The sequence below is a fragment of the Pithys albifrons genome, chromosome 18 (assembly GCF_047495875.1).
Source record: "Pithys albifrons albifrons isolate INPA30051 chromosome 18, PitAlb_v1, whole genome shotgun sequence".
Taxonomy (NCBI): domain Eukaryota; kingdom Metazoa; phylum Chordata; class Aves; order Passeriformes; family Thamnophilidae; genus Pithys; species Pithys albifrons.
Window position 1 is genome coordinate 8,969,982 of NC_092475.1, and position 22,792 is coordinate 8,992,773.

A 22,792-nucleotide genomic window follows, 5' to 3' on the forward strand; every position below is an offset into this window, starting at 1 on the left:
AGACTTGCAGGTCATTAGCAAAGGGGCAAAACTGGCTCCATTGAGACAGGCAACAAATCAGCTTGTTGTCTGACTCTGCCTCTATTTAGCAATGTGACAATTAACTCGACATTCAAATTGTTAGGACAGTCATTCTGAGCACGGATCTTGGATTCAGACACCATCACTCCCCTTGAAAAAAACCACCAAAATAAAGCCCTAGCATTTTAAACTAATCAGTCTTTTTAAATCCCTGCCAAATACCTATTTATGCTGTGAGCAAATAATTACTTTTCTACAAGGAAGAAAGTATTAATTAAAAGCCTTCATCAGACTCCTATTCTATAGGGTTTACCTGCCACAGGTGTCAGCCAGAGGTGAGAGACGGATTAGTACACAATCAAGGGCTTTCCAAGTTAAATCTCCTCCTTGTGGTTAGCTGTTAATAATGAAGTTGTCAGCAAAAGAAAGAATTTAATAGTTTTAATTGGGTTTAATTACTTGGAAACTCCTGGAAAATGGACCAGCTTGGTTGTAGTATAAAAATTATAATAATAATCAAAAAAGACAAGATAAAAATGTCAGGGCCACATGTTTGAACAAAAAAGAGTCTGTGAGAATAATCATTCTTTTGCTGTAACATTTTATACCTTGATCAAAATTTGAGACGTGAACAAGACTTTCCCATAATAATGGGAAATTAACCATGTGTATGAGTTCTAGTTCAAGTAAGTCCATGTCTTTCTGAGGAAGAAAACACATTTAGCTCTTTCACTAACTGCACTTAAGTAGCTTAGCTTGCAACTTTACCTTTTTAATAACACAGACTAGAACCAGACTGAGTCTCCCAAAGCTTTTCCAGTAAGGGTGTAGGTATTTGTGAGAAAAGTTGTTTTAAGTAACAAAAGTAGCTCAGGAGCTAAAACTCACTTTCAGAAATTATTTACTTAAGGGACTACACTTCAGGATTTTTTAAAAAGGATCATCCCTTTTCAAACAGCTTTTCAGGGTGCAAACCTTTTCCTCCCCAAAATGAAGACACTGTTTCCCTAAGCAGGTTTATTAGACAATCTACTGAGTTAAAATGAATAGTATCAACAGATACCACAGTGGCCTTGCAAAAATGTCCGCAACAGATGGAGAGCAAACATAATTTAATCACTTTTCTTCAGACATCTTTTCATTTTCACCCTTATAATGATTTAAGAAGTGCTTCCATTATTTATTGAAGGACTCTTTTTACTGTCATGTATCTGTTCACAGATGGCTGGGGACTACACACTGGAAATTATTCCAGTAAGCAAATAGGCATGTAGGTCACCAAACCCTCCCCTTCCAGAGGCTGAAAAGGTTCACCTCCCTCTCTAAAGGAACTATGCTTAGGGACAGGCAACAATGACTACAGTGATTTATCCCAAGTCTAAACCCATAAAATCCAAAATGGATTCCAGTCCTGTGGCAGTACTGTACTTAAATACAGGTTAAAAGCTGGGTCATGATGTCATTTAGTAACACAAAAGGTTCATGACTAAAAACATACAAATAATTTTTTTTCACTCTACATGGCACACATTTCAGAAGAGAGAGTGGAATTTAAACCACATTGATCTTCATTGCCCTCTCCTCAACACAGGAAAATCACCGTATTTCTATTTGAAAGCCCTCAATAGCTCTGTGAAAAATACAAAACTCCTGGAAAGCTTGGTGGAAACACATCATGGAGTGCAATCCTAAGAACACTGGTGTATTTTGCACATGCAACTTCCCAAAACAAATCATGTCCCTTTGTCTTTTGCAAACTCTTTTTCCCAACTGGAAACCAAGTTCCCTTTACTCACGCTTGTTTAATAACCCAGCATTGTTTCTGACACATATTTTATGTCAAAAATAATCCTTTAATAGTCCCAAATGCCACATGTGCACTTTGCCTGGAACCTCCCTGTTCTCCTAAGCTCCAGTACAAGAGGTTACATCCCCACGAGCTCAGAGCATCTCCCGTGCCCACCATCCAACCTGCCCTGGGTCTGCTCTGGCTGTTTCTGCTGCTGCTTCTCATCAGTCAGCACAGATGATAAACACAGATGTTTGCTCCCGAAATACACATTGGAAATAATCAAATGGCTGGAATTATTTACTCCCTTCTCGCCAATAATGAGCTAAATAATTGATATAGCAGCATGTCTAAAGTAACAGACTTCTTTATTACCTGCAGTGATTGAATGCTTTTTTAATTTAACTTAAAAAGGCATTAAACACAAGGTTTAGCCTCCAGTGGGTAAAAAAATCTCCAACTTCCTCAGAAAATCCTTTCCAAATTGTATTCATCTTGACTTAATCCATGATCTACTGAGTGAATTAGGCTCTATTTGTTTTGAAAATCTATTTTATGGAGTTCCAAGGACTGTGTTTTCCTTAGGAAGGGCTTATTCTGCCTTTCTGACCAGGATGCCTGTGAGCAGCCCTCAGCAAAGGCCTCTGCAGGTTTTTAACGTCCCAAGGTGTCCCACACATATGAGTAACAAAATGTAAATAAACACAGCTGAGCCAGTAAGAAATTGGAAGGTTTTCTCATTAAAGAAATAAAATAAACAGATGTCCTTAAGCACTTTGGCTCATGTTTGTCAAAGGAATGGAAAACTCTCAGATGTTTGAACAGCAGTCATGATATAAGGCCACATCTCAAGCGAGAGAAGAAGAAAAAAAGTGACTCCATGGCACTTAGAATTAACTAATAGTTCTCAAGGGAGGCCGCTTTTGATTTGAACCTTAGCAACTTCTACAAATAGTTTTTAACAGCCAAGCAATAAAATGGGGTTTTATTCCTTCTCAGTTTGTAAAGTAGTAAAGGACAGACTTGGCCATTAGAGGCATGAATCACCATCAGATTTGATTAAATCCCCATGGTGTTTCAATCAGGTCCTGCTTTAGGGTCCTGTGAGAGAACAAAGCAGGGAAAAGCACAGGCCACTTGAAGCATTCAATGAAAAGTAGGAAGAAAAGAAGAAATTGAAAAAAATCAAACTTGGGGTTTTACAAGGATCTTGAGTAGAGCCAAGGAGGAACTTTTCAATGACTTTTTCTTTAATTGAAAATTATAATTCACCTAAAGGAAAACTTTTTTTAAGAACATAAAACTGCCAGCAAAACTTCTGAAGAATAAGGTTTCTTAGATCCACAACATCATAAAAAGACAGTCCAGTTCACAGCCAGCCAGCACAGAGCAGATATGGCACTTGTTTAAATGCTAGAAAATCATGTTTATGTCCTGTCCTCAACCGGGCCAAGCAGAAGTTTTACCTACTCTGTCCAAAAGATTTTGCTGTCGTTGGTGGTCCCTCTCCTGGTCCTTCACACCCCTGTGCCACTGCAAGTCCCTCACCAGAGGGGCAAAGCCCAGCCCCAGGCAGGCTGGAAATCTGACTGCATGTCCTGTCTCTGTGTCACCCACACCTGTCTGCTCACAATGTGTGTGAGTCTCACACTGCCACTTATAAAATACAAAGGTAATAAAAAATAGGGCTGTCACAGAGAAACAGCTTCTACATGGAGGAAGCAGCTGCGAGGCAGAGTGCAAGACCTCACTGAATACAGCCAGGGTGGCTGCCCCAGGCAAAGCAACCACACAGGGACACAGGGTAACAGAGGGGATCTGAACACCTTTCACGTGGAGTGAACTAACATATAGAACATGACTTTGCATGACTGATTTAAAGCTGGGCCATAATGTGCTATATTATTGTTTGCAGTATGCTTTTTTCTTAACTCCATCCAATTCCAGATGCTGAACAAACTCAGAAATTGCTATGCTTCTTACTTGAAATTTTATAGATCTGAACTCCCAGATACCAGCAGACATTGTCAAAGTACTGATAAAGACAATTTAAGAATTTACACAGTCCTATGTATTCAGTTCTGTAAGTTCAGACTAAGATAAAATCCCTGTGATTTGGTTCCAGGATTTCAGAGTATCTTGCACATAAAGATGAATTTTAACTCCAGATTTTATTTGATTCACAATTCATTTGGACACTACAATCCCAAGAAGTACAACACAGAGCAGCAGCAGAATATGTTCTGGGAACAATACAAAATAATAAAAAAAGCTATTGCCTTCACACACACCTCTCAGGGAAAAAAACACACTCAATGTCCGCCTTTTCTTTTTTTGATACTAGTCCTTCAAAAAGTGTGAGAACAAATCTGCAACTTAATACTTAAAATTTCTCAGATTGAAAGAGATGCAGAAGTTTTTTTCAAGGCTTAGACAACACAGATTATTGAACAAGCTTGCAAATATCTGAGCCAGGGAAAGAGGGACAGACTCATGATTTTGCTTGGCACAGGAGCACATGCAATCTCTATATTGTTTTTTAATTAACACCACAAGAAATTTCTTTCTGCGTTCACCTACCTAGTTCAAACAAGTCCCTTGAGATTTACCCAACTCCTGCAGAAGCCCAGCCCAGCAGCCTGTTATGGATTTTGAGCCATTTCTCTCACTGTGTGATTTGGGGGCTAGATCTTTGCAGATAAAGTAAAGACTGCAGCCATCTCCCTGTGGAGCTCAATGATACACACCTGAGGGGATTAAAAAGGCTGGATGGACAGTAGGATAATCTATAATGGTCTACATCTCCTGTGGTCCCATAGCACATGGTAAATATTCTGCACTCAGACAAGGATCACAACCTGCAGAACAGGTTTTATAAACCCTCCCAAACATAATATCCAGGGTTAACTGTCCCTGGAGCTTTTGGGGGGGTTTGCTTTTTCTTGTCAGAGGGCCTCTTGCTGAGAAACCAAGGGTGGAGAGATGTCCTTTGGTTTGACAGCTTTGCTGCTCTGATCACTTCGACTGGGACGCTGTATGTTTGGGCAAGGATGCATCCACTCAACCGTGGGCAAGGAAGCAAAAGGAGATGTGAGTCTGCAGGCTCTGACTGCCACTACAGAGGTTACACAGCAGTGACCATCTGGCAAAGACATTAAGACCAAGTGTCTGATGACTGTGCAATCCATGGGCTGGAGCAGAGTCAGAGCAACCTGGGCTGGGCTGTTCATTCATGCTGCAACCTCAAGTAAGATTTGTGTTTTAATTGTTATGGATGCTGTGGGCCAGGTATTTTCTGAACACCTGAGATTAACTCTCAATGCCCTGAGGAGCCCATATCAATGGCAAGAACCACAGTGCTTTGCTTTCCCTCAGAAACCAAAAAAAGGAGAAAATTTTCACAGGAAATCTGGTCAGAAAACATACATTGATGCATTAACAGTTAATACCTGACTACAACTGATAATCCTTTTTGTGAATTCTTCCTCCTCTTTTTTTTTTTATCACTTTTGGACAGCTCCCTATTGGTCCCATCACAAAGAAAGAGGCAACACAGAGACCATTTGAGATTTTGTAACTAAAGAACACAGGAGTTTAGACCCAAAGCTCTGAAGCTGTGGTTGATGTTCCTCCTCCCATCTTCCAAGATAAAGCACCCCAGAATGAGATGTGATTCTTCAGCTTGAACAACTTTATACACTAATTCTTTGAACGCCTGCAAGCAGCTCTACAGCACAGCTCTTACAGGATGATACTGGGACATAAATGTTGGTCAGGGGAATGGTCAAGATCATACAAACTGACATTTTTTCTTGAGGAAGACATACTGAACCAAATCTCCATGTGTGAGGTTTAATTTTAAGCATGTGCTTGTCTAATTACAGGCACGTGAATCTTTTATGATCAGTTATGGACAAAAAAAAGAGAATTTAGGTCTTGATACTTAATTTACTTTGAGATTAACACTTCCTATGCTATTGAAGTAAGAGACTATGAAACTATTAACCTTTGACTCACTGCTTCACTTATACTTGATAGTTTTGAGCTGTGTTACTGTTTAACAGTTCCCAGGACAGCCTGTCTGAGTGTGCTGTATTTCCCTCTTGGTTTAAAGTCTGTTCCAAAGCCCACCAAAGCTTCTGGTTGTCTTTGGATCAAGCCACTAGCCTGTAATACTTTTATAACACAACCATTTCCCTTATAGGAAAGCCCTGAGGAATTTAATACTGATGAAACAAATGAAGAACTGCAAAAAAATCCTTTTAAAGAAGTTTCTCAAGGAGCCAGTTGTAACTTAATAGTAAAAGGTGATTCATTCATCCAAAAGAAAATATTCCTGTTTGTATCATTCTTTAAATTAGTATGAAAGAAACAGCCAACAGAAGTTTGCCATTTTATACATTAAAAGGTCATTTCCCAGAGTCTCCATTTTCCTGTTTTCCTCTCTGCACAGGCTGCTGCTCACCAATGCCCTGTTTTGCCCTAACTCTGCTCTCATGGCTGATAGAACAGCTCAGCAACTGGTGAGTGGTTTTGACAAACATTTCTGGTTCCACTCCCCGACCCCACTTCATTCCCCCACCAGCTGCTCTAGAGATGGCACTTGCTGCCTGTGTGGCAGCACATCAGCAAGATCTCACGGGTCCTGCAGTGGTGGGACTTCTCACCACTACAGGTCCATCACACCCCTCAGTCCATCACCACCTGTCCCACGCCACAGATTCCAACCCAGCACCCTCTGACCCGGTGCAGGAGGCAGTACATGAAGGCTTTCCAAGGTTCTCTGCTAGGACAAAGTCAGTCTAAGCTTGCCCACAGAGCAGATCTACACAGCATAAGGTTGTTTCCTGATCCTGCCTAGTTCTTTCAGGTCTTTGCAGGCAGTAGGTTTGAGCTTACACATCTACACCTCGTTCATTACGTTCCCTGGGAAAAGTAACTGCTTCAATTACCTCGTACAACACGGGTCTGAGTAAATCCCCGCTTGGAAACACATGCCTGGTTTTCAGAGGGTGCTGTTAGAAGTGTTAGCAGCATTCCAAGAGCTGCAGTAGACTTCCACACCACAAACACCATTTTATATCCTTTACAACTGTGCACATCTAACAGTGAACAATAAATCTATCTTACTAATTACACATTCAGCTTGTTACAGCCATCGTAAAAAAGTACAGCTGGTAAAGCCATGAAATGATGTCAAATCATATTTCTGCTTTCTTGAGAGAAGCAGGGTTATTTTCCAGTCTCCTGGTGAAGCTGACTGTTCAAAGCCATGTGTGGAAACAGCTGCCAGCTAGGTCATCCACTTTTAATTAGGTAATGATATTGTCTCTTTTCCCACCCATTTAAAAGTGTTTGACATTCTGTAACTCAAAGTGACTTAAGTGTTTATCATAAAAAGCTGCCTTAGGAAGAAACTGAAGCACCTGGTACTAAATCCAAAAGCCAGAGTTTTCTCCTTAGCAGCCAAGTTCAGTCTGTTCAGCCACAGCGAAAGTTACCTAAAAAACTGGACTGCCTGCATATCAAGGGCGGGATCTAAAGAAGGATAACTAGACATGGTTCCTAAATCCCCTTAAAAATATGAGTTTCAGCAGCTGCGTGGAAGCAGAGCCAGTGTTATTCATGGCAACCTAGATTTGACAAACACAAAATCACTCTTAAAAAGTTGTCTGAGATTCATAGGAAAACATCAGTCTAGCAAAAAATGTGTTACCTCATTCAGGCTAAAGTTAATGCTGTCTGGCTGCTTGATGCTCTTTCTTGCAGGAGACAGACACTGAAAGAACATCCCATCCAGCAGCAGCTGAACAACACAAGCTTTTGAAAAACAAGGGGCTACTTGCAACATGAAAGGGAGAGGTAAATTAAATTTTCACATGTTCGAAGGAAATACCACAGGACACATTTATAGAAATATGTCTGAATAAAAGCAGCAGCATCTGTTTGAAAAGCTGTCTCATTAGCTGCCCCCACAGTTCCCGATGCAATTTGGCTGGACAAGCAGTAATGCTAAAAAAATTAAATTTTACCTTCCCATATCTGGATGCAAAGGTTCCCGTGAGTAAGGAGTGAAAAATAATTATCGTCTCATCCAAATCCCACACAAACACACGCTGTGATGACAGATGGGGTGGAAAAAAGAAATATAGTTACATATTAAGCAATTGCAATAGGTTCAGGGAGGAAATATGTCCTGTTGGACTAGGGGTTTTTAAGATCTCAAGCCCATTTGGAGCAGTGACTGCAGATGCTTTGTGAAAGCAGGCAAAGGGAAACATCAGGAATTTTGGAACTATGTGTGTGCTGGCCATCCTGAGAGCCTGCTCTCCTAACAACCACAGAAATCCCCTGTTGCATATCAAGTCAGGGGAACAAAAGAGCAGACTTACAAAAACCCCAAAGGGAAAAAAGCACACATATGAGGAATAGCTTGAGATGCTGATAACATAGAAATTGAGCAATTGTTTTGACTACCTACATCTGCAGGTTTCAGTTATATGATTTTATTCTGTCTCTGGGATTTGCTAAGAGATGCAACTGTTTATCTTTGCTGGATTTACTAAAGGAATATAAATTAAAAGTTATTACCTCAATCTCACTGTCAGCAGCAGGGGAAGGATCGTTGCTTCTTTTTGACCGGGCTCGTACTTTGCTGTCTGACCCTCGGTGATGTCTGTCTGTTTCTATATCTTTTGCTGGTGTTGTTGAATATTCCCCTATGAGGAAAAACAAATTCCACTGTAAACTTAAATTTTGCACCATGTCATTAAAAGCAAAGCATGAAACCTTTTAATGGAGAGCAACAGAACCACTGTGAAAACACCAAGAGAAAATCTTACTCGGTCGACATCAATAGCTAACATTGTTCAAGAAGTAAGTTTTAACTCCTAAGACGTGTTAAAACGATTTCAAAAAACCACCAAGATGGTATATATAACATTTTAAAAAGGACATGTCACTTCAAAAACCTTATCACATTTTTCACTGAAAAGAAAGAGCCTTTGAAATTTTACTCCCCTAAACTTTCTTTTCAAAGAGAGAAATTAGAAAGGGAATGGAAAAGGAATCTAAGACGAGTTCAACTTCTGAATCTTTTTAATTTGATTAATGCTCATGATTAAAAATATACTTTCAACATTTTTTATTTAAAACTATATAACCTGTAGAGCCCTATTCCATTTTAGAGATAACTGAGAAGAGACAGTTAAAGGCAAAATTCTCCTGTATAAAGTACTTCTTTTGATTGGCTTGAGTTTCATAAACCTGTCTGGCTTTCACTTACCTTACATTACAAACCCTTTTCAAATATATTTTTCTTTATACCTTGCTAAGTTGTGGCTTCTGCAGCTTCCTAGAAAAACCATTTTCTCCTTCAGAGAAGCTGGGATTGTGCCTAACAGGCCTTTTTGAAATCATCCTTTCTCAAAAAGGCTGAGATAAGATCTAAGGAACGGAAAGTCCTCCAACTACTTTAGAGCAATCTGTGACCACTTCTTTTTAAAAAACAATATTAGTTTATTTTTCTTTCAGAGCAAGCACAGATGTTCAGATTTGTTTCATAAGTCAGCAGACCTGCCATGGGTGTGTTCTGTGATCATTCACAAGATGTGTGGTGTTTTATATAAATGTTATTGCATGCCAATGAAAACCAGGAGGGAAGAGATATCTGAAGATTTTACTTGAACAGCACACTGGAGGATCATAATCCATCAGTAATTCCATAAACATTTTAAGCCTTAAAACTTTAAAAATTAAGCATTCAAAAAGAGGCAACAAATTTTGAAGGTTTGTTTTCTGCTTGGAATTTAACATTCAACTTAGACAACTGAGTTTTTAAGGAGGGATTTCTCTTAAGGTACTTATTTATGAATGCACAAATTACATGTTGTCAGAGATGAATATAAACCCTGACGGAGATATGGGCTAATAAGTCATCAGACATTCAGGAAACTGGGGCTTTTTCAGAGTATTTGTTTTAAACTCACTGCTATCCATGTTAGTCCTCATTATTGACCTGGAGTTTGTATGTAATTGTTTTATTTTCTTTACTACCTCTAGAGGAGATCAAACCCCACATACCCATGAAAACAACAAGAAATGGTTTTAGAGAGCTTGGATGTTTTAATCTCTTCCCAAATCCCTCTGTTAGCAGACCTGTTAGGAAATCTGACTTATCCATGTAAATAAATCTATTTTAAAAAACTCCAACAACAAGATTACACCATTAATGTCTACAGGTGGTTGAGACTGCCAGACTGGAGACACAAGAGATGCACCTACCAGAGAGTGACTCTGTGCTCTGACTGGTGATGTTGTGAGGAGACTCCTGCAGGGAGTACGTGGAGGTCGGGATGGCCGAGGGGCTGATGCTGTTTGCAGACACATATGGAGAGTTGTAGGATGAGCTGTAATACTGCGAGTACTGGCTCTGAGGAAAGCTTGGATATGATGAATATTCCTTTAGGAAAAAAGAAACACCTCACTTGCATGTGTCTGCCTTTATCTTACACACAGGAAAGGCACCACAAACAGTGTCACTCACATGTGCAGTGAGTCACAGTTCAGGAATATTTCACTAAAGAAATGTATTTCATTCACTTACAAAATTACATTTCTGCTTCTCCCAAATGTACTCCTATTTTATTATGATAAACAGATCAACAAGAGGTCAGAAATGAAGCAAGTTCTGCTTTTTCTATAGGATTTTAGTCATCCATGTTTACACATTTTCTATTACAGAGTTTAACAAGTTTATGTAAGAGTGAAGCAGGGCCAGGATGGAACACATAATCTCTGTAAACAGCAAAATACCTAAGAAACTGCAAGAACAGAATGAGTAACTGGGTGAGAGAAGGAACAAAACAGGCTGCATTTTCCCATGATCAGCAACATTTTCTGATCAGCTGTTGGGCTACGAAAATAAGAGAAAATAGCAACTGTTTTGCAGAAACACAACAATCTGTCCAACTATCTCAGAAATAACTAAAGCCTGAGTGATCCTTCTCACCTACAGAAAAATGAACAAAAAATATGAGGTGCAAGTGACCTTGAGGAACTGAGGCATCACAAACCCCTTTCTTTTGACTTTAACACTCCCCGAAAAACTCCACACCCATTATCTTTGCACCTTTTTTTTTTTTACTGTGAGAAGCAGGACACTGGACTAGATTATAAAACTCATCTCCGGACAAATAAAGCACAATAGGATTAATTTCTTTCTTTTCACTTTAATTGCAACTCCTGCTCTTGTCCACTGATTTGCTTTTCCAGATAGAGAAGTGTGCTCATGCTCTGGACATTGTCTTTCAGCAAATGGTTTTTATTTTCTCAGAAATTATAATTAGTCTCTGGTATTGCAGAAAACTAAATAATAAATAGTCTTTAGAAGGACGAAAACCACCTTCCTCCTTAATATCTTTGTGTGTGACACAGCTATTTCATTAACTTTCAGTCACCAGGGAGCTCTCAAGAACAAAGACTCAAGTTGTCATAAGAACAATTAGACTGAAAAGGCAATAAGATAATTTCATTGTTTTCTCTTTCAGAGTATCACAAAATAAGGAAAACAGCTCAATTATTTTTTCCCTTTTTAGGTAACCTTCCTATTTCAATGAAATGCACTTTTATGAGCAAATGCTGGTGTTTTTTGGCCCAAACTGAAGCAATAAAGGAATTGCCCACTGTTGCCATTAAAAATACAAGTCAACAATCACCTTACAAACAAGGAAATGAAATTATTTGCCAACCAAAACATATTTTCTGGGCCAGTATACTCATTTGTTTGGTCAAAACAAGAAGAGCCATTTGCTACTGGAAAACATCTGTCTTGTGTGTATGTGCATGCTGTTTATTTATACACAGACATTTATCAAGGTATCTGAGGCATGAAGCCCACAGACAGGTGTGTTCTCAAAGAAGGGAGCTCAGACAGCTCAGATGGCTCAATATTCATCAGGGCCTGCCAAGGCCTCTTTCAAATTGTTGTATTTACTACACAGTGCCAAGACAGCAGATGACAGGATTGCAGAAACAGTTCTCCCTGGAGAGGATGGACAGCATATCTGGAAGTTGTAAGATGGCAGAAGAATGATGAAACTCTTGGCACTGCTATAGCACCACAGCAGAGACTGCCAGGGCATCTCCTCCTGCACAGACTGAGACACTCATCTTAAAATTAGTCAAGATGTCCACAAGTCCAGCAAACAGACTGGCCACAGGAGCAGAGCAGAATGGTGTTCAGCAAAATACATAGCAATACCTTCCTTAAATGTATCTGAACACTGGAATAATCTCTCTGATCTGCAAATCTTCCAAGTGTTTCAAATAAGTGACAAGGTTGCCAATAACAGATGTTGATCCATACCTGATGCACAGCACTGAATCCTGCAGAATTTGTCAGGCCATTGGCTCCCTGGTAAATCCCTGTTGTGCCTAAGGGAAAGATATTACAGTCATAAAACACAGCAGCAATTAAAGCAACAGGATGTATTAATACAAATAATTTCCAACAGGAAGTAAAGAACTAGATAACTAGAAAAAAAGTATGGCACAAATCTTGGGCCGTAAAGACTTACTGGGGGATTTGCTGATTGAAAAGACATTCATTACATACACTAAAACATTGCTTACTGGGCTGGGAAATAAAGCTGGGACACAAGGATTCAGCCTAGATTTAAAATTCTGCTATTTCTTTTTCAGTAAGTAAAAGAATAGTATTTTTTATTACCATTTCCTGCAGGAAAACCCCTCAGATTATGAACAGAGCCTCCCACACATGCTCTTTCATGCAGAGTTCTTGCGGACTGGGTACCCAAGAATTTTTGGAAGAAAAACTTGTTCCTTGCTGTTGATATTCCAAATACAAGAACAATATTGCTGAAATTTCTGAGACAGCAGGGAGCAAAAACATGGCTTCATCCTGGGATATTAGAAAGGATGGACATGGTTTTGTCTCAAACAAAGCAGCTGATGTTTGTCCAGGCCCCCTTAGCTAGAGGAAGCATTACCATGTAGATTCTAAGTGGGGAGAAGTAAAAGTTAAGATACAATATTTGGGAATGGTCTTTTTTTGCCTCCCACCAGGGAAGTGGCAGGGGAGCTGCAAGCTTCCCATACCGTGGACCCTGCACCCCTGGCAAGTTCTAACCTTGATTTAACTCTATTCTACTTTAGATTTCAACGTTTTTCATTTCACAAGGCATGTGAAAGAATTCGGTGCTGCATGGCGGCAGTGGGCTCTTCTCTGGGCTTCATTCTCTCACCTCAATGCACCATCAGACTGAGCCCTCATCAGGCCCTCAGCCTTTTTTTTTCTTATCTGGCTCCTCACCATGTAACAACTCCAAGCAGTGCTGTTTGAAACATATGACACTCTGCACGTCTTCATGTGCCAACCGTTCTCCAAAGATCCACTTGCTTGTTTTTATTTTAGGACATCAGATTAGCTGGGGAATGGACAGCTGAACAAACTCCCCTCTGCCAAGTGCAGCTACAAAGCACATGCACTGAGAAATCAATCTCAGGCCAAGAAGAAACAAGAGAGAGGACTCTGCCATTCAGAACCAATTTGTTACCACATATGGTCTTTAAAAAGAAAAGAGTAGAGGGCAGAGAAACAGAGTGCAGGTGATTGCCAGGTACCTGGATGCCCCTGGGTCTGCCCAAGCCCCCTGCTTATCCTGGCTGGGTAGCTGAGCCAGCACAGGTGGGTTCAGGTGATGCCTCCTCCTGGCATTCTTGCCTTGGAGCAGTTCTGGGTGCATTAGGGTCCAATCCCTCCTCCTCCTCACAACCCACACAGGGAGACTGCTCAGAGCATCCCAAAGACAGCAACACATTCAGCTCTTGGCATTTCCCCACTTCCCACCCACGCTTGGCTTCTGCAGTTTGTCAAAAAGTCACGGATATGCAGCAGGATGAATATATTCCTGTGGTAACTAAGCATTTCTCACCACTGTGAAGGAGAGTAATAGAGCCCCAGTGCTTACAGGCAAAAACAACTTTCATAGAAGACAAAACAGCTCTTGTACACCAGAGCTCAAAACAATACAGGGGGGAATTTTTGATTTTCCTAAACTGTCATTTAGAAACAATCCATCATCCTTTATTAAAGCTGTCAAGAGGGGGATGAGTTACCTCGAGGGACTCACGCTTTATGTGTAAATTGTGATGAGAACATGTTTATTGCTGTGCTACCTGCAGATGATACCGCAGCTTCCTGGTTTCCAAACAATCAGAGAGAATTAGAAAAGGAAGGAGAGATTTGCACAACTGGATTTAACTCACTCTGAACTTTTGGGCAGCCTTGCAGAGCGAGTGTGTCCATGCACACACAGGGCAGGTATACGAGCAGGGAGAAGAGGGTGGAAATGTAGGGGTGAGAGGATGGGGAATGACTCTAACTTTCAACAAAGACTACACCTACCACGGTGGATTTTGCACTGTTGTTTTCTAGAATATATTTTTGTCATTTTAGCTGAGCTACCCAAGTTCAGGCATCCTTACAGGCCACTGCAGGCTGGCTCCCTCTGCCCAGGGGATTTTCCAGAAGAAGGATTGTAGTGCAGAGACAGAAACTAAACTTCCTGATTTTTGTACCTGCATACTTAAATACTTGCCAGAGTGCTTAAGTCTGGTATTTCCTATAAACTAAAGTTCAACAGGCCTCACAACTCAGGTTTTTCTCTTCTCAGCCCCTGCCATTGTATCCTGACCAAGGAGTATCACTTGAGCACAGTTTGTCTAAACTGAGATCAAACAAACTCTTTTTCTTGCTCTACTGCACCACAATCAAAGAATGGAAACCCCTCCCCAGGGTACACTTTGAGAGCTACCAAGCTCACTGTGCCTTGGCAGCTCAGTGTCGTTACAGCAGAATAATTACAGATAAGGACTAACAAACAACCAAAGACAGTAAACACTTGGAACTTCTTCCCAGCTGAACAAGGATGAAAAACTGGGAGAAAAAAAAATCAATTATCTGCATGGAAAAGAAAGTTCTGAAAGATTCAAGTTCAGCATTATTTCATTTCAACATCAGCCTTTCTCTTGGGGACTGCTATAGTTCAGTCTCAGTTCCACTGCACAGGACTGGAAAGACTGTGTTTTCAATGATGAACCCTCAGTTCAAATGGCAGGAAAACAAACAAGTGCCACAGGCAATGAAGGCAAAGATAAACCATCTCACTCCACGAGCAAAGAATGAGGCCAGTTAGTTACATTCTCTGTGAACATCCTTGCAGAATTCAGCAGTTCAGAACGCAAATCAGAAGTGGCCCAAAACATTTGCTTTTCCTCCCTACGTTGTTGGTAAGAAATAAACACTTCCATAATAAAATGAATTCTGCCACATGCTATTTCAGTTTTGCATCAGTAAATTTTACACTCAAGAAACTGGAAAATTATCAACAGACATTGTATACTGGCATTATCAGTTCAGCCCTATTCCCCATGCAACTATTTTTTCCCAAATGCTTTCCCAGGTAATAGCACTTCTTGCAATATTCAGAGATAGCTTGGAATGACATTTGAAAGCAGGGCTATGTGGAATGGGGCATGCCTAGAAAGCCTCTTGGTAAGCAATGGACATAAATGCCTGGCCCCCTCCCATATCTGAGTGGATACTGACCATTTCCACAGGTGTTTCGCTTTCAGATATATTGGCTTTTTTCCCTGACCTTTGAATACAGCCCATGATCTCAAACTCAGGCTGATTTTACATTTCCAATACTGTAGAGATGTGCAAGCAAGCGATTTTTTCCATCTGAGTTGGTAGCTCAATGTCAAGTAATTGCATTCAAACTTCTCCTTGCAAATCAGAAACAAGCCTAGGATCTCTCCCTTTGGATCTTCTCCATATGGAATACAGTTCACATCTGTGTTCAATCAAGCCAGTTGCTAAATGTCACAATGCCCTCATTCACAGGTAGCTTAAAGAACATTTAGCTCATAATAAAACAATCTGGACTCTAAAGCAGAACAGCTCTTCAGATGTACAGTACTGTAAGTGTTCCTGCAAAGTACGTATATCACAAACACACTTGCATGGAAAGACACCCCATAAAAGGTGTGCATATGCTGGGCATGTTCAGTGCCATGATTTTCTCTTGATAAGTAGATGTGGCCCTTCTCTCCATCAGTGTCCAAGGGCAACATGCACAGAGAAACTCTTTGTGAGCTGATTGATGTTATATTCCTGTTCTCATACAGATGGATTTCATTTGCTATTTTCCCTTCATTCACTTTTTAACTCAAATATTTTAAAAATCTATGCCATGGTCAATGACAATCTCAATGGTGCGTGATCTGGCCTGTGTTCCTGCCAAAACTTTCATGCCAGCTTCTCAACCTCTCAGTTTCTACATCTGTCTTTCAGTCTCTAAAATAACTGCCTTTCTTCTCCTCCTTGCCAGGGTATGAGCAAGTAAAGAAAAGACGGGAATATTCATTATTATTTCCAGTATATTCAGAACTAAGCTCTAGCATTGCTAAAGAAAGTTTTCTTTCAGCTCATGAAGATCCAATATGATACAGGAGTACCAGTGTCTTAGGGAGAGGTGATTATGGAGACAGGATGGGCCTGTGGTATAGCTTAAAATCAAGCAAGCTTTGAAAACAGATTTGTGCCCTTGCTTCACACAGGTCAGAAAGGTCCTGACATCAGGGAGGTGTTCTCCAAGTCTCCTGCACTGCTCAAGAGAGAATAAGCTGCTGTATTTAGAAGAACAGATAGTTTGCTCTTCCAGCGCTCAGTGAAATACTCAACAGCCAGAGGAGTGGGTACCAGGTTCAACACAGAAGGACAGTGTCAGTGTGTATCACAGCTCTCTGGGCAAACAGCAGCAACTGAGTCCAGGAACACTTAAAAGATGGAACACTGAGGATGGCTACCATGGGCATTTCTGAATATGTTTGTGTCATGGTTTAATCCCCCCAAAATACAGAATCATGGACCTTAGATCCAAGTGTTTCCTCTCACTTGTAGGTGAATCACACAGTGGTCCCATAGAGAGTTCTCTCAAAGGATTAGCTGATCATTTAGGACTAATAAAATAAATGCCTGCAGGGGTCAGCTGATTTCCATGGTATTTTACAAGACTGCATATAATGGCTTGTGCACTCTTACATCAGCAAGCTGGTTTTCTACAGGAAGCAAAGCTGACTGTGAGTGATGCAAGCAAAGGCCTCACTCTACCTCCCTGCAGGGTGTGCATTACTCTGTGCTGGGAAGAACATCTGGCTGAAGACTTGCATGGTCATTCAGAGAGGTTATTTGCAGTGCTTTAGCTCTCTGACAAGCTAATGTTTCCTGCAGTAAATACCGCCTTCTCCAAGCTGCTACTTTTTTAGTGAGAGGTTAAGCACTCATCAAAATTACCTCCCACCAGCTATACTCCAGTGCCTTGTAAGGTTCCAAATCTTACAACATCTGCCTGCATTTACTGGGCAAGAAGACTCATAAAATGCATGGCTGTCAGCAGTGGAGGCATTTCAAGACTATCTGACCTGTTAGAGGAGAACAAAAACTGAACCCATATGTACTTTGCAGCATATTGCTCAACTGTTTGCCATTAGCTGTAATGAACCCTTCCTCAAAACATCTTATATTTCTGTCTGGAAGGGCTCAGACAGTGCAGAGAAGAGCACACTATATTAACCTAGATGAAAAGCATGATTCTACAATGTTACAGCACTTGACATCAGCAGTGTCTGTTAAAGGACATTGCTCCCAGAAGCATATGAACATCTCCTGCACATAATACTCTCAGACACACGACACATTCAAAGCATGTCCATTTGTCTCCCACCACAATCCCATGCAGTCCTGAGAGTCTGACCAGGTGTTTGAGGGCACTCTAAATGGTGATATAAAACACATTTCACAGTACAGTTTTTCTGAGTCAAAGCTCTTCCCCTGCTGCTCCTCCTGGGAGTACTCAGCCCACAGAGCCTCAAAGAGCTTTAATAAGTGATGACCAGAGCAGTTTTAAGGGCCTGGCTTTTACCATCCTTTTGAGCCTGGTCACCTGTACAGCTCAATCCAGCTCAACAATGGTGTTGAAAGTGCTGGGATGGTTTATAATTATTCTCAGGATCTGAATCATGGGAAACCAGTTAGATTTTATTGTCCTTTGGGAAAGTGTTTTTAACCACTTCTATGAAATGATGCTGCAGCTATAGAAGGAAATCATTCTGGACTGTCTTCCAAAACAAATCACAAGGCAATGTTTTGGGCCAAAAAGTGAACACACTTACAATAAGGATGCAGACTGTTTCCATGCAATCCCCCTTGTTAAAGAAAACAACCAGCAAACCTGACTTTATTTGGGTGACTCCATGGAGTCACCGAACAGTAAAGATTCCTCCAGATGCAGTTTCATCCGGGACTCAATCCTACTCTGACAGATAACAAGACATGATAAAGAAAAGCTGGATTTGCCACCTCCCATGCTGATTAGTGGCCAAGAGACTCCAGTTTCTAGCTCAGCATAAAAATCTAACTACCTTTATGACATCACCTGTCATGCAATTGGGGATAAAAATATGCCTGTCAGCAAAGCTATGTATTTAGCAATTCTCTTCCTCTTGAGCTGAGTAAATCCCTAAATACCAGTGGAAAAGTGGGAACTGGGCAGCATGTTTCTGCTCTTTGACCCACTACGTAGGATCCCTGTAAGTCTCAACTGAACACTCAAGAGCCAGGCTCTTCCAGCCCCTCTGTGCACTGTTCCAGTACTGCAATGCCTCCAGGAGAAGAGCCAGAACAGTGGCCAACAGAGGATGCTCAGAGGAAAGTGTAAGAAAAGCAAAAGTAGAGTGATCTTTGCCCTGGTACTGCCTTGTCAGCTTCAATCAATCTGCCAGTTACAGCCTTTCTAAGTCCAGTTTATATCCTCCTCTTTTCATCTTTAATAACTGCCAATGGACTCTTCTTCAGACACTGCAGGTGTTCTTGTAGATCTGGAGGTCATAGTATTGTAGTGCTGAAGTGTCACTGTTTAAACCCTGCCAATATAAAGGACATCCAAATTACATATAAAAAGGCCCATACAAGTGTTACCCTATGCCAGCACAGCAGTTCAGAACCTCCTGAGCTACACAGCCTGTGCTGACCGAAGCAGGGTCAGACTGTACTTGTCCACAAATGTCATCCCAGTCTCTCATTGTGTGATTACATTCTATTTTTGCCACGAGAGCATTACCTCACACACTGCTTGGAAATGGGATACAACAAAAGCAGTACCATTACTGCACAGCATCATGAATCTGATGTTTCCTAACTTTCAAGTGCTTAACTATGCGGGTATGGTATTTCTTGACACAGAATTTTATGTGTAATTCTACACTAGCTCTTTTATTGCCTTCTAGATATTTTCAAGAAAACATCATTAGGTATACTGAATCAATTATTCAGTGAAGCTTCTATAACATTTTAGCATATTCTTTGCCACCTGCACTATAAGCTGAATAATCAAGGCCAAGTTTGTAATTTCCCAAGCCGTCACCATCCTATGCTTTTGGACTTTTTTACATCCTATGGAAGTGATGAAATTAAAATCCACAAACAGAAGTCTCTGTGACATCCAAACATATCTGTGTTTTCTATGCTGATTTCGCTCATTAACCATGTTTTGAGTATTCTATCTGACCTCCACAAAGGCTTCCAAGATAGTCAAGAAGCAGATTAGGGAAATATCACTTCTTTCTTCTCTGTTGGCTCCCACTTCCTCATCACAGCCCACAAAAATTGTATTTTCCTTATCCAGCCCCTTTGCTATTGCTCCCTGCCTTATTCTTTCTCACTCACGACTGCCATGCCTGGTCCCACCTCCCCAGTGTCATTCCTGCAAGCCTGATGACAGTCAGGCATACAAAACTCAAGCAGACACAAGATACCTCCAAAGTAAGTGTTCTGTCTTAGAGAAGACACCTATTTTTGACGGTTGCAGTTAATATTTAATATCCATTAAATGGCAACAGTTAGAGCAGAGCTTTCCTCTTGGGCAGCAGTAGCACAGACCCTTGCAGTTCACAGGGCATCACTGTCAACACCTTTGCCTCTCCCTGTGACTTCCCTCTCTTGTAAGATAGCTCGTTTTAAAACAAAGTAAATGCAGTACAGTCAGCCCCTGGTGTTTAAAAATCTTTGAAAGGGAGACTGTGCTGTTATGCTAAGGAACCTTGTATTTACAGTGTAAAAAGTGAGGTCTGACCCCTCCTGAAGAGAGGCCTCTCCCTGTTGAACTCACCACAGAGTGGAGCACAGCTTTCCTGCCATGGCTGTAGACTGCAATTAATGCAAACCAGCTGTGAAGCAGAAGCTTTTGAAAGAGGTTACTGGTTTTCTACTGAGGTTTTAATTTTATGAATCTAAGGCATCTGAGTGACAGTTTGCTGAGAACATGCTCTCATTTTCCCTTATTTTCCAGGACTTCATATGGATTCACTATCTGTAGGCTGAAGTGTGATCCATGTTTCTCAGGTGTAGATTGAAATTTCACCACTATTTTCATCACCAAGTATTAAAAAACCCCTGAGCTTAAAATTAAACATGCACTTCCTTTGCAAAATTCATGCAGGCGGAGGTAAGTATTCATGCCAAATAGCTATTTATGACCTCATTAAATTTGTAGCACACAAAATGGTACACAATTCCAAGAAATTCAGGTATCTCTTGGAAAAAAATTCCCTAGATTATCCAGATATCAACAAAGGTCAAAATGTTTCCAGCACAAGAAAACATTTTAATTTATTAATTATTCAGAACTTACTTGGTCTCAGGCCAGGAAAACAATCCATGACCAATTCATCCCACAGACATAAGTAACATATATAACTAGTCCATTTAAAATCAGTATTGCACAGAAGAAATGCTGCTTTCACTGCATAGGTCTTTGGTCCCAAATTTATGTCTGTACCAAACTCGGTACTGCTTTGCAATTCCTTGGCAAAGGAAAGTTATCCCAGTTACATAACTGAATTTTCCTTTGTAATGTAAAAAGTATTTTGTGGGTACATAGATTTGGATATTAAAAAACCCAAAAAAGCAGTCAAATCTTTCCCTGCCCAATGACAGTACCCACAGTGGTCTTTGGCCATTTTTAACTGTTGTGCAACTTCATAGCTTCATACCAGCTGTCATTTGAGCAATAATAACTGAAGAGCAAGGCATTGTCTAGGAATTAATGACAAGCTGAGAAGAGATGGCCTGATGTGCAATAAAGAGGTAACACATGCTCATGGAACCACAGGAAACACTCTATAAGATGGCTGCTATTGCACTCCCTGCATAACTGGTGGGTTTCTGTGTTAGTTAATATGCTGGCACAGCTTTCTCTTTGTATTTTACATAGCTTACTAAATGGTAGAAGTTTCTTTTATTCCAAAGATTTCTCTGCCACCCTCAGCAACAAGCAGTTTCCTCAACTACCAGTTAAGACAGTGAGCGTTTTGGGGCAGAACTGGAATATAACCTTTGTGTCTCATGTTTCATTCTTATCACTGAATGATAATTTCACCAGAAGTCTGAGAAAATCACTAACTTTCTAATACCAAGCTCAGGGTGTTTGGCTATTTGGTGCTGTAATTGTAATCCGCTTACATCAGGACTGATTAAGAAATGGCACAGACCCTGAAGCAACATTTATTTACTAGCATTACAGATTTATCACTTTGAAGATAAAATTCTAATGCAAGCTGGTACCTCCTCTCACAATTTGTGACTCGAAAGTGCCATCCCCAGATTGGCTACATACATATTTAAAATATCTTCATTATGAAACAAGTAATTTAATATTTTTAAAAAATAAATACTGACATGAAACAACATTGTACACAGCACTGGTTTAAAAAAAAAAAGATAAAAAGTCACTTCGTCAGAGCAAATAAGTGAATATCAGATTTCAGTCTGAATGTTACTCGAAATCTGATGATATACTATTACATTAATCATTACATGGTGATTAAAATCATTATTTCAATCTGCATTACCTTTGCAATATAGTTTCATGTCATTTTTATGAGCTATGGAACTTGCCAATCTCATCTTTTATATAAATATATGTGTGTGACACATTGCATTAGCTATTTGGCTTATAAACTCCTCCACATTTAATTTATTTTCATGCTAGGGAAGCATGAAAATAGATTTCCCCTTCTGGCTGGCTGTAAAATAGCTCTTTTTCTTTACCACTCAATAACCAGAAGAACGTTCTATCCTTGTTCTTGCTTTTTAGTGGATCCTGTTCTCAAGAACCAGGACACAGCTGATAGTTGAAGATGAAAAGCTGAATGCCCCTTTACACCTGTATCACCTGTGTCTGCAATGCAAACAACAGACCTGAACAGAGAGCAGAATGTGGTGTCAGAAGTGCCACATTTCTGACCACAGCCACTGGGGAGGGAAGGCTGGTGCCAAACAAACACAAGAGGAAACATCCAGCACCAACTATGTTGGCATTTAGTGAAGGAAAACATTTGCCCTAGAGCCCTGTGAGACGAAGGTTTGTCACTCAAGAGGTCACTTATCCCTTGGGGATTGGTGTAAGACACCTACAATGGTAGAACATCTTACAATTTGCTGCTGGACCACAGAAGTCATATCTGAGGGGACAGTGAGGAGAGAGTCACAAGCTGCACGATGTGACCACCTGCACCCACCTGCAGGTGAGTTCACCACATTGCTCTGGGAGCTGGTCCTCAACAGAGGCAAACAATACAAAGTTATTTCACTCGTGTACTTGAGTTATTACCACCCTACAATACTTGAAGAGAATAGCTTAAGAAAAGAGTTTTCTCCTTACACTTTAAAATACAAAACTGAGCACCACACACTGCTGGAGATATCTTTCCTTGCTGATCCCCTGCATGTCACCCTCTTCATGATGCCTCTTTCCTCTTGATGCAACTAACATTTTGTTCTTGAAGCAAACAAGTTTGACTCAAAGCCCCCTGAATTTTTTTTATAAAAATGTGCTAACA

General features: G+C 40.5%; 1 protein-coding gene across 6 annotated transcripts in view; it reads right to left on the reverse strand.

The window, feature by feature from the left end:
* The window catches only part of EYA2 (EYA transcriptional coactivator and phosphatase 2), an 83,946-nt gene that overhangs the window by 15,619 nt on the left and 45,535 nt on the right, over positions 1-22,792 (reverse strand). For all 6 annotated transcript variants that reach the window (XM_071572596.1, XM_071572594.1, XM_071572597.1 and 3 more), the window contains exons 6-9: positions 12,177-12,244; positions 10,094-10,271; positions 8,402-8,529; positions 7,843-7,926 (exon numbers count right to left, since the gene is read on the reverse strand). In XM_071572596.1, the coding sequence (XP_071428697.1) occupies positions 7,843-7,926; positions 8,402-8,529; positions 10,094-10,271; positions 12,177-12,244 (458 nt within the window). The remainder of the gene's footprint in view (positions 1-7,842; positions 7,927-8,401; positions 8,530-10,093; positions 10,272-12,176; positions 12,245-22,792) is intronic.